Raw genomic sequence first — 13,274 nt, 5'->3', positions numbered from 1 at the left:
TTAAAGTTGTGTCCCCTCGTGTTTGCCGTTCCCATACTTGGAAAAAGGCTCTCCCTATCCACCCTATCGAACCTTCTGATTATCTTGCATGTCTCTATTAAATCACCTCTCAACCATCTGCTCTCTAACGAGAACTGCCTCAAGGCCCTCAGCCTTTCCTCGTAAGACATTCCTTCCATACAAGGCAACATCCTAGTAAATCCCCCCTGCACCCTTTCCAAAGCTTCCACATTCTTCTTATAATGTGGTGACCGGAACTGTACACAATACTCCAAGTGTGGCCGTACCATAGCTTTGTACAGCTGGTTCCGGAACTCAATCCCTCTATTAATAAAGGCCAAAACACTGTATGCCTTCTTAACAACCCTGTCAATCTGGGTGGCAACTTTCAGGGATCTGTGTACATGGACACCGAGATCTCTCTGCTCATCTGCACTCCCAAGAATCTTACTATTAGCCCAGTACTTTGCATTCCGATTACTTCGTCCAAAGTGTATCACCTCACACTTGTCCACATTAAACTCCATTTGCCAGCTCTGCATCCTATCTATGTCTCTCTGCAACCTACTACATCCTTCATCACTATCCACAACTCCACCGACCTAAGTGTCGTCCGCAAATTTACTAACCCACCCTTCTAAGCCCTCATCCAGGTCATTTATAAAAATGACGAACAGCAGTGGACCCAACACCGACCTTTGCGGTACGCCGCTAGTATCTGGAATGAGGCTGTTCAGTTATCCAGGATACGACTGAATGGTTTTGCAACCTTTTTTAGCATTTGGGATTCACACTATTACGTGTACAGAGGAACCTCGATTATCCAGCATTCGATTATCCGAATGTCGGATTATCTGGCAAGTTCACAATGTCCTGATGCTCGGCTAAATTACGCTATCCAGCATTCAATTATTTGGAATTTGATTAACCGAACAAACCAGCTGTACAAAGCTATGGTACGGCCACACTTGGAGTCCTTCGGATAATCGAGGTTCCTCTGTACATGAAATTCCATGAGGTGGACCCCAAGTACTAAAAAAGGTTGCAAAATCATTCAATCATCATCTATCATCATTTGTCTCTTTTCTATTATTGGAAATGACCATTTCTTACATAAGGAAAGTCATCTGTTTTCCATTCTAGCATGGCTATGCAAACCTATATACTTTTCCTCAGTGTGAGAAAGCACAAATCGATTTTGTTAGGATTTACCTGTCTAAATAGCTTGCCTTTTTGCCTTTAGCTCCTTGAATTCCCCTTTTATTCCTTCACATTGGCTTCCAGCTATTCACTATGTCAGTCCTGATTGAGCTATCTTTTAAATTCTTTCATGGAATGTGCGCATCGCTGACAAAGTGAGCAGTTGTTTCCCAAACCTAAAAACCCTAAAAGCTTCCTCAAGTAGATCAACCCCAGTCATTTTGGAACCTGTGTCTTTATGACCTCTTGAAAAAAAAATCCAAGGATAACATAACCTTGTTAAAGGAGCAGCATGATCACAAATTTAGTGGCTCACTAGCACACTTTGTAAGGCAGTTCATCTCCTCCATAGGCATTGTCAGAATTCTGCATTTATCTTGAATTGGATGTTATGGGATAAAGTTGAAGACTCTCTCATCAACAATGAATTGTGAATTAAGATACTCAACAACTGAGCATCTACACCCCTCCATGGGAGAGAATTTTAAAGGTTCACAACCTTACAATGAAGAAATTCCTCCTTGTATCTGTCTTAAACAATAAACCCTTTATCCTGATGTATCTTAGACTCTCCAACTGAGGGAAACAGTCCCCTAATATCTACCCTGTCAAGCCCAATCAGAACTCTAAATCTTTCAATGAAATCACCTCTCATTCTTTTAAACTCAGACAGCAAAAGCCCAATTTACTGTGCATTTCACAGGATAAATATCTTGTCCCAGGAATCACTCCAGTAAAAGTGGTTTTACTGTGTTCCTCTGCCATTGTATGATCAGTACAACAGCAGAAAAACAGCTGTTTGAATTGATTTTTAAAAATTATTTGCTGGGTGCCATGACCTGATTTCTTGTTACCTCCATAACATCAATGGGAAACTGTTTTGGTATTTGAGGCTTTGCTGAAGTTAACCAATTCCGATGAAGGCCTTTTGCCCAAAACGTCAACACACCTGCTCCTCAAATGCTGCCTGACCTGCTGTGTTTTTCTAGCAACACACTCTCGACTCTAATCTCCAGCATCTGCAGTCCTCACTTTCGCCTAAGTTAACCAATTGTCTGTCACAGTCGAAGATGTGGTGCTGGAAAACCACTGCCGCTCAGGCAGCATCCGAGGAACAAGAAAGTCGACATTTCAGCCATAAGCTCTCCATCAGGAATGAAGCTTGTGGGTCAAGGGGGCTGAGAGATAAATGGAAGGGGAGTTGGACTGGGGAGGAAGACAGCTGGGAATGCGATAGGTCGATTGAAAGTGATAGGTCGGAGAGGACCTAGGGTGTGCAGTGAGAGAGAGAGAGAGAGAGAGAGAGAGAGAGAGAGAGAGAGAGAGAGAGAGACTGAGATCCTTGTAGAGGGAGGAGGAGAACTTCTTCAAGGTAGGCAGCCTTGGAAGAGGCTTAGCAGTAGAGTCATAGAGATGTACAGCATGGAAACCGACCCTGTGGTCCAACCTGTCCATGCCGACCAGATATCCCAACACAATCTAGTCCCACCTACCAGCACCCGGTCCATATCCCTCCAAACCCTTCCTATTCATATACCCATCCAAATGCCTCTTAAATGCTGCAATTGTACAAGCCTCCACCACTTCCTCTGAGGAGAAAGTGAGGTCTGCAGACGCTGGAGAGCAGAGCTGAAAATGTGTTACTGGAAAAGCGCAGCAGGTCAGGCAGCATCCAGGGAACAGGAGAATCGACGTTTCGGGCATAAGCCCTTCAGAAGGGGCTTATGCCCGAAACGTCGATTCTCCTGTTCCCTGGATGCTGCCTGACCTGCTGCGCTTTTCCAGCAACACATTTTCAGCTCCACCACTTCCTCTGGCAGCTCATTCCATACACATACCACCCTCTGCGTGAAAAACGTTGCCCTTAGGTCTCTTTTATATCTTTCCCCTCTCACCCTAAACCTATGCCCTCTAGTTGTGGACTCCCAAACCTCAGGGAAAAGACTTTGCCTATTTACCCTATACATGCCCCTCATAATTTTGTAAACCTCTATAAGGTCACCCCTCAGCATCCGACGCCCCAGGGAAAACAGCCCCAGCCTGTTCTGCCTCTCCCTATACCTCAAATCCTCCAACCCTGGCAACATCCTTGTAAATCTTTTCTGAGCCCTTTCAAATTTCACAACATCTTTCCAATATGAAGGAGACCAAAATTGCACGCAATATTCAAACAGTGGCCTAACCAATGTCCTGTACAGCTGCAACATGACCTCCTAACTCCTGTACTCAATACTCTGACCAATAAAGGACTTTTTCCACTTATGGAGTCAGCTATTACAAGGGGGCATAGCTTTAAGTTAAGGTGGGGTAGGTATAGGACAGATGTTAGGGGTAGATTCTTTACTCAGCGAGTCGTGAGTTCATGGAATGCCCTGCCAGTAGCAGTGGTGGACTCTCCTTCATTATGGGCATTTAAACGTGCATTGGATAGACATATGGAGGATAGTGGGCTAGTGTAGGTTAGGTGGGCTTGGATCGGCGCAACATCGAGGGCCAAAGGGCCTGTACTGCGCTGTATTCTTCTATGTTCTATGTTCACTATCCTATCTACCTGCGACTCCACTTTCAAGTAGCTATGAACCTGCCCTCCAAGGTCTCTTTGTTCAGTAACACTCCCTAGGACCTTACCATTAAGTGTATAAGTCCTGCTAAGATTTGCTTTCCCAAAATGCAGCACCTCGCATTTATCTGAATTAAACTCCATCTGCCACTTCTCAGCCCACTGGCCCATCTGGTCAAGATCCTGTTGTAATCTGAGGTAACCCTCTTCGCTGTCCAGTAGGAGAAAGTGAGGGCTGCAGATGCTGGAGATCAGAGTCAAAGAGTGTGGTGCTGGAAAAGCACAGCAGGTCAGGCAGCATCCAAGGAGCAGGAGAGTCAACATTTCAGGCATAAGCCCTTCGTCAAGAATGAGATTTGTTGGCCAAGGGGCTAAGCGATAAGTGGGATGGGGGTGGGCTGGAGATAAGGTAGCTTGGAATGCGACAAGTAGATGAATAGATGATCCTAGGTCCAAAAGTGTGGTGCTGGAAAAGCGTAGCCTGTCAAGTGCTAAGGCACTATTTCAAAGAATAAGAGAGTTACCCTGATGTCATGGACAACATCAATCTCTCAATCAATATCTCCAAAACAAATTAACTGACTGTTATCACATTGTTTTTTGTGGAAGCTTGTATACAAATTGATACTCACATTTTACACATTATAACAATGATGACACCTCAAAGAGTACTTTAACAATTGCTATGAAATGCAAGTTTTTTTCTTCTTTTCTCTTTGTCCACTAACCTCTTCAGTCAGCAAAAATTGACTAGCTTCTTTCTATTTGAGAAGTGTGGGTGCCTTTGAACATACAGCTCCACCTGATCATTATCTGATGCAGGACCTTAGCAGAGATAATTGAGGCACAGCTCATCCTGATACTTAGTTGTTAATGGCCTCTATTTTTTACTTCTAACTAGAGAACGGTAGCAGTGACCAAAGGCAGGCCTGCATGAAGCATGAGCTGTATGTCAGCTTTCGTGACCTAGGATGGCAGGTAACTCCAGAATATAAAGAACTCTAAAATGTTTTCTTGTCTCTGTCCAAAATCATTTCAGAGGCAAGTTTCCAATTAGAATAGTTTTTTTTTATTTATTCTTGTTTCACCTTTTAGCCAGAACATCTCTTACAAAGAGCAAATTCTTCTACAACATGCATATAAGAGAGTTAATGCATCTTCCATTTGGAGCTAGCCAATTGTCCCCTTGAGAGATTTCCATCTGCTGTCAGATATTCATTTTATCTTTTAAATTCTCACTGAGATTAGTTAATATTCTTCTCATTCCTGGTTGTGATGGGCTTTATTGTGCAGAATTTGTAACTTTGGAATCCCATTCAGACTTTTGCAGCTATGTTGGAGCATTCAATGTCAGTAGTCAGCTTAGCTTCACGGGTAATACTTTTAATGGGTTTGTAGGTTTCAAGTGCAACTTCAGGACTTCAGTAAGCTATAACACTCCAGTGCAGGTCTGAGAGAAAGCTGAGGCGCTGTTCTCTATTCAACATTAAATTTAAAAATAGATTCAATGGCACTTGGCATTTTGAAATTTGGAGTTTAATATTTTTTCTAATAATTGCCCCTGGCAATGCATATGAATGAAAAACATGTAAAACATATTTTAAAATATGCAAATTAAATATCCTGTAGAATCAATGCCTCAATGTTTGAAACTAAATGTTGTAGTGACCTTAAAAATGCTCCCAGTACACCAATAATAAGGGAACTGGTGGAATCCCCACAACATAACATGTTAGATGTCAGCAATATAAGTGCAATGACTTTAATCAGTATATAAAATTAATGACAGAGACTGGTCGGATTGTCCTTCATTATGTATTGGAAGAGGGAAGATCACTTCTTTCATAGCTGACACCACATACAATTGCTCTTTCCACCAGTTCAATAAAAAAAAACCAATAGTTTATGCATTACTTAAAAAGCTACAATCTTAATTTGCTCATTACTCTCGAACTATAAAATATGCGGCTGAATTAAATTTGTGTATTAGAAAAATACAACCTAGATTTTATGATTGGCATGTTGTTTTAGTGCTGACTGTAATCTATTTGAATAAATGATTTAATGATGGCACAGATAGGGAACCGAATTTTAACTTTCCATTTCTGGAGCCTGATTTCAAATCTGGATCGGGCTAATGAGATACACATCTCTTCAGTCTCTACCGGTAAGCATCTCATGTGATTCAACTGGAATTGAGTCTCAATTCAATTTTTATGGGCAGGGTGCATGGGCTAAAGTGGTAGCTGGGTGTCTTGCTGATAGAGACAACAGTATGACTGGTTGCTATGCGAAACTGACCATTATCACATTGCTGCAATAGGGTAATCATCAGAATTAGGTTAAGGCATGAGTTTGGAACTAACTAAGAGGAGCTCTACTTTGCTGACCTACAATTGCTTGAGGTTGGCTGGAGGTGTTCCTTTCCTTAGCTTTAATATCGTTCACAATATCAATGGAGATGCACAGAAAAATTGACCTCTCAAGACAACTAAACATTTATAACATTAAAAATTGCTGTGGAGGTTGTTATAATTATAGTACAACAGTTAGATCTGAACTCCAGTCTAACATTATTCCTCCTTTCTTTTGAGTGAATGCTATAAGTAGTTTTTTTTTTTCTTTTTGACCTTCACTCTGAAACTGATATTTTAAATCAAAGTGTGCTTTGTTTGCATGCAGGATTTAGAAAACAGAGTAAACCCAAATCTAATCAGTGATGATTTGGAGACGCTGGTGTTGGACTGGGGTGTACAAAGCTAGTGCTTCCAAATAAACCTGTTGGACTATAACCTGGTGTTGTGTGATTTTTAAGTTTATTCAGTGATAGCCATATATGGAAGCTCTGTTCTGATAATATGTCCTCTTTATCTCCTTCATGAAGGATTGGATTATAGCTCCTGAGGGATACGCTGCATACTATTGTGAAGGAGAATGCTCATTCCCATTGAACTCATACATGAATGCTACAAATCATGCAATTGTTCAAACGCTGGTAAGTGTTGGATGTCAAGTAAACAACATAGGAAGAAGTAATGGGTACAGCTGCAGTAGCTTGGACCGTTATGTTACCACACAGGATAAACCCTTCTGCTAATTTAAACCAGACACACAGAAAAGTTCACCTCGCGCCTGAAATCTATTTAATTTCGATGGGCAAAGAACTATCTCAAATATCACTATTTTAAAAAAATTAACAATTTTATTACAATTATTTACAACTTCTTTCTCTTAAACCTATTTTCACTTCACACTCTACAATACTGGTCCAATAAATTCCCTCTTAAATTTACAGCAAATTAATTTTCAAAACCAGGTGTCATCTTCAGATATTGAACTTCCTCTGTAGATTCCTCTAGGTCATCTTTGGTCTTCTGCTGCACAATTTATTGACAGGTACCTTTCAGAGCGCCATTCTGCTGGCTGTCTGTTATGCTTGGCTGCTCTTTGCTGTTCTCCTCAGTTGTTCAAAATACCCAATTTTATATATCCCAAAACATCGGACCAGCTCATTGATTTGATGTCATCCAAAACAGTAAAATTAAAATTCCACAGGATTTTGGGTATCTGGGAAATAATTTAAACTGATTGGCCGAATATGAATTTGCTGTGTACCATGGCAACGCAGCTCCAGCTATTTGCAACCAAATGTTACATTTTAAAATTTTTCAGCACACTGTGTCAGCCAGAACTTTCAGTTCCCTTAAATGTACAGTATATGTCTACAACTTCATAACAGTGCACTGGACCAATAGTTACTCTGATTTAAACCAGTTCCGGAAACAGCTAAAGTAGAGTATGAAATTTATGAAACTGGCACCATGCAACCAGCAGAGAATAAAATGTGGCAGTTAGGTTAGGGTGAGAGAAAGGGAGACTTTTCTTCTTTTCTGCTGTTTTACTTTCCTAACTGCTTAAACAGATCAGTGGGAGCAAGAGTGGACCAAGGACCAAGAGCTGGGAGATTATTAAGGGATTAACTTTGATGTACCTGGGATGAGTAAAATCAGAGCGAATAAGAGAAGAATAAAGTTAAGATAAAAGAAGTATGTTTACATAATTCAAAATGTTAGCAAGTAAGTCTGTAAATTTAAGTTATGGCCAGTTGAGTGGAATGTGTGTGATCTGTCATATGTGGGAGGTCAAGGACACTACCAACATCCTGGATAACTTCACGTGCAAGAATTGTTCCGAACTGTAAAATCTTGATAAATGAAAACAGAAATTATTGGAAAAGCACAGCAGGCCTGGTAGCATCTGTGGAGAGAAATCAGAGTTAACATTTCGGGTCCGATCACCCTTCCTCAGAAGTCAAAACATTAACTCTGATTTCTCTCCACAGAAGCTGCCAGACCTGCTGAGCTTTTCCAGCAATTTCTGTTTTTGTTTCTGATTTACAGTTTCCACAGTTCTCTCTTTTCTTATGTAAGTAGAAACTTGAGCTGTGTTTTGGAGCGAGACCTATAACAAGAGACACTATGACACGTCTGTAAGGCTGAAATGTTCATGGATAGCACATTTAGAGATGTGGTCACATTGGACCTCAAGGGAGTGGAGAAAAGAAGGGAATGGATAACCACCAGGACAACAAAGAGAATCAAGCAGGTGATGCAGGAGTCCCTTGGGGTCCTCCTCACAAATCAATTTTTTATTTTGGAAACTGATGAGAGTGCTAGTTCTTCATGATATTGCAAACAGAGCCAGGAAGGTGTGTTGCCTCCCTGGTGCTAAGGTCAGGGATGTTACTAAGCAGCTGCAGGGCATCCTGAAGATAGCTTATGATATATGCTGGTACTGATGACATAGGTTGAATGAGGGTTGAGATCTTGCATCAAAAATTTTAGATATAAATTAAAGAGCAGAACCTCAAAAGTTGTAATCTACGGATAACACCCAGTGACATGTGCTAATGAGTAAAGAAATAGGAGAATAGGGCATATGAATATGGCTCAAGATTTGGTACAGAGGAAGGTTTTTAGATTTTTGGAACACGGACTTTTTCTGGTGAAGATGATACCTCTACAAGCGGAACAGTTTGCATCTGAACCAGACTGGGACCAACATCCTAGCGGGTGGGTTTGCTAATATTGTTTAAACACTTTTGGTAGATAAAGAGGATGCAGTGTTGGTACAAAAAGGATGCAGCATACTTTAATAAATGGCAATCAAATAGATGGAGGTCAGCTTGAGTTACAAAGAAGTAAGGGAGGTTGGATAATATGAACTTTAATGCTGGGAATACTATGGGGAAAACAGATGAGTTACGGCATGGATTGACACATGAAATTGTGATGTTCCTGCCATTACAGAGGTGTGGTTGTCACAACTTAACATTCTGGACTACAGGATCTTCAGGCAGGACAGGGGAGGGTGAAAAAGGGGAGCATGTATCATGGGTGGCACAGTAGTTAGCACTGTTGCCTCACAGCACCAGGGACCCAGGTTCAATTCCAGCCTCAGGCAACTGTCTGTGTGGAATTTGCACATTCTCCTTGTGTCTGTGTGGGTTTCCTCTGGGTGCTCCGGTTTCCTCCCACAGCCCAAAGATATGCATGTTAGGTGAATTGGACGTGCTAAATTAATCATAGCGTTCAGGCATCAGGGAGCCCTAGCAAACCTTGAATCAATGAGTGTCAGGAGGCAAACTCCACCCTTAAGCTCCACCCGTCCAATCACAACAAGGGCAGAACCCCCTTCCACCCCACCAATCTGCAGATACATCGCACCATCCTCCGCCACTTCCGCCACATACAAACAGACATCACCACTAGGGATATATTTCCCTCACCATCCCTAACTGCATTTCAGAGAGATCATTCCCTCAGTGATTCCCTTGTCAGATCAATACCCCACTCCCAACCCCTTCCCTTGCGTAAAACCTGTGCCCACACCTCCCCCCCCACCTCCATCCAAGGCTCCAAAGGAGCATTCCACATCCGACAGAAATATACCAGTCTTCCACACGCATCATTGACTGTATCCGTTGCACGTGATGTGGGCTCCTCGACATCGGGGAGACAGGTCACAAACTTGCAGATCGTTTCAGGGAACATCTCTGAGACACCCGCACTAACCAACACTACCATCTTGTTTCATTGGGTGATTAGAAACTGACATATTTTGGATGCCAAAGTCATGGTTATGGAGTATACATGACAATTGCCTATGTAACGTGCCCGGATGTGCTAGTCCCCATTTTCCATTGCAGAAGTCATTCAGAGCAAGCAGGAGTCACATCCTCCAGGTACTTGCTCTTGTTTCCTTGTCATATCTTCCTAGTTGAAAATGTGTTGCTGGAAAAGCGCAGCAGGTCAGGCAGCATCCAAGGAACAGGAGAATCGACGTTTCGGGCATAAGCCCTCCTGTTCCTTGGATGCTGCCTGACCTGCTGCGCTTTTCCAGCAACACATTTTCAGCTCTGATCTCCAGCATCTGCAGTCCTCACTTTCTCCTCATATCTTCCTAGTGTCTAGCTTGTTTGGCGAGTTGACAAGATGGGAGTCTAAATACTGACAAAGCAAGTTGTGGCATTAACAAATTGTTTGACAAGAATTCATCCCCATCAATTAACATCTTGCTGCTGTCGAGCAAGAGTCTTTCCAAATTGCTTAATAAAAAGCCAAAAAATGATGTGAGATACTCTCAAAATTACGAGGAGCCCAACTGCATTTCTTGCCTGATTTTGCCACATGTCTCTCCATAGCCCACATCACTCGTATCCCTATAAGATTCCACCCAAAGAACCTTAAAATCAACTGTTCAACTACCTAAATCAATGTTAACCACAACCTTCTCCGAAACGGCCAGGATGGTTAACCATCCACTTGTTGCAAACATTGCAGACATTGATCTGAAATATATTTATTTTCTCTTTGGAATGTACCCTTATTTTTAATGCACAAATATATGTTGCGTGTAATTTTTGCATTTACTAATGAATAAACGGACTCTTTGTTAACTCAAAGAAAGCCTGGATAACTTGACTCCTTTTAAAACATAATTTCATTTGGCAGAAAGATTTCCACAAGGGAAGGAACCAGTTTCTAAATTAACCTTGTTGGTAACAACAAGGGTGTGGGTGAATAAAGCAGGGTAGCTAGATCATCGCTCCTCACCCAGGAGCCTAATAATTTGGGATATGCTATTTGGAATCTTAACAACTGGGCAACTCAGCTGGAGGTCTGGATACAAAATAACACCTTTTTAATTTGGAGATAGTGATTGGAATCAAAGAGGTTAATCAAGATGAAAACGTTCAAACATTAGTAGTGGATGGAGAAGTTGCTTCTGTGTTTAAGGAATAAAGGAGAGCCTACAGGCTATCCTGGTGGTAGATATTGGTGTCGGGAGGGGAAGACAAATAGGGACAGGAAACATTTAGGAGTGGGAAAGTCACGTTTCAAGAGGGGAAAACATAGTACAAAACCAGTAAAATTAAAAGCTGGGCACACTAAAGTTCTGTTTTCGGGTATGCAAGACGCATCTCTCCGGTATGTGCCTCTTCCAAGTTTTTTATTTAAGCACTAATTAAATATGGTGCTGGAAGGCAGCCTCATCTCATCTAGAGTCAGTGGTTTTAGTAGATGAAAAACTTGTGTCAGATGTGGAATGTTGTTCTGTCTTCTCCTGGGTGCTGCCCGACAATGAGCTTCTTGCTTAAGTGAGCTGTGCCCATTGTTAAATGTTTTTAAATTTTATTTGAAGCATCTTTTTCTCTCTCAATTTTATGTTCAGGTTCATTTAATAAACCCAGAGAATGTCCCGAAGCCATGCTGCGCTCCCACACAGCTCAATGCCATATCTGTGCTTTACTTCGATGACAGCTCAAACGTTATCTTGAAGAAGTACAGGAATATGGTGGTCAGAGCGTGTGGCTGTCATTAGCACCAGCCATGAAGAACCTCCATCTGATGGATGTTGGAAAGACTGCTAGTCATGGACCTCTCATGATATGTCAACTTCTCTAATGATCTGAAGTTGTTCAAAGGAAGTTTTAACTGTAAATTGAATTATTTTTAAATGATTTCAATTTTTAAAGAATGATTGTACATTGTCTTTCTATAATTCGAGCAAGAATGGCAAAGTTTCTGAGTAAAGGATTAAACAACACAGAATTGTAGGAAGTGTTTGGTGGTAGATTTGGAATTTTTATTGGAGAGAGGATTTTTCCTGATAGTTGGTTTATTCCTCTTTTTTACATAATAAGCAGGAAAGCAAATCCATACACACAATGCCTTAAGATCAAGGTAACAGGATACTTCAGGGTTAACAGTTAATTGCGACCCATAATTTCACTGGAAGCTCAGCAGTTCCAAGACTGATTCCATGGAAAATTCTGGAACTATGGTAAAAACAACTTTTCTACAAAAAGAAGTATTTTCTGACTAACCGTGCAAAAAATGTTTATTTCTTAAGCCAGGGATACAGAAACAGCATATGCCTTGAATATTAAATTAGCAGGTACTGAATTTAGGGGCTGAGAGGCCAGCTAGTTGATTGTGAGCTTATGCTGAGTTAACTGATGTTAACAGGGAGTGATGGGCACTAAATTTGACCTTAGCACTTCTTGGAGGTGGGGGCAACAGACTGGCAGCAGGAAAGGGTGATGGGGAGGCTGAAGGAGAAATAGCAGGACTCTCTTTGGTGATTTTGTTCAAAGAATTTCACTGTATGTAAGTGCGGATCTCAGTTATGATAGGCAGTAGTCAAATGGCTGAGATACTTAATATGTTTGCCCCATGTTATCAGGGATGTTCTGAAGTATTAGATCAGTCTCTGCAGCAAGGGTCAGTGGCCAAGACAGAGGTGTGTGGAACTCTTAACCTCACAGTTTGGGTGGTAACCTAACATAATAGTCTCAGTCATCTTAACATCCAGGACATAAGGCTGAAAATGACACATAGCAGATGTGGGTGGCACGGTGGCACAGTGGTTAGCACTGCTGCCTCACAGTGCCATAGACCCGGGTTCAATTCCCGCTTCAGGCGCTTGACTGTGTGGTGTTTGCACGTTCTCCCCGTGTCTGCGTGGGTTTCCTCCGGGTGCTCCGGTTTCCTCCCACAGTCCAAAGATGTGCAGATCAGGTGAATTGGCCATGCTAAATTGTCCGTAGTGTTAGGTAAGGGGTAAGTGTAGAGGTATGGGTGGTTTGCGCTTCGACGGGTCGGTGTGGACTTGTTGGGCCGAAGGGCCTGTTTCCACACTGTAACTAATCTAATCTAATACAGTCGTGAAAACTGAATATAAACATCTGGAAGTTGATTGTTTTGTTTCCTTATTTCCTTAGTTAAGGTTAAATATCAGCACTGCAATTAACGCAAGTATGGAGCCTTAAACATTCATAGGCAGGTCACCTGAGGTTTCTTCAGTTCCTTCTGGAATACAGTGCACAGTTCTGGTCTTTATATTATATAAAGAATACAACGATACTAGAGAAGATGTGCAAATGATACACAAGGATGATGCTTGAACAAAGGGGTATATATTTCTTAAGAAAGGCTGAACTGACACAAAA

The 13,274-nt window shown here is 41.6% G+C and overlaps 1 protein-coding gene across 1 annotated transcript in view; it reads left to right on the top strand.

Moving 5' to 3' along the window:
- bmp7b (bone morphogenetic protein 7b) overlaps positions 1-12,740 on the top strand; it is a 137,619-nt gene extending 124,879 nt beyond the window's left edge. The window contains exons 5-7 of the mRNA XM_043676973.1: positions 4,662-4,738; positions 6,645-6,755; positions 11,495-12,740. Of these exons, the coding sequence (XP_043532908.1) occupies positions 4,662-4,738; positions 6,645-6,755; positions 11,495-11,644 (338 nt within the window). The 3' untranslated portion in view covers positions 11,645-12,740. The remainder of the gene's footprint in view (positions 1-4,661; positions 4,739-6,644; positions 6,756-11,494) is intronic.
- The last annotated feature ends 534 nt before the right edge of the window (positions 12,741-13,274 follow it).

The sequence above is a fragment of the Chiloscyllium plagiosum genome, chromosome 35 (genome assembly GCF_004010195.1).
Source record: "Chiloscyllium plagiosum isolate BGI_BamShark_2017 chromosome 35, ASM401019v2, whole genome shotgun sequence".
Lineage (NCBI taxonomy): Eukaryota > Metazoa > Chordata > Chondrichthyes > Orectolobiformes > Hemiscylliidae > Chiloscyllium > Chiloscyllium plagiosum.
Note: the sequence above shows the minus strand (reverse complement) of the source record. Positions and strands in the feature narration are given on the sequence as shown.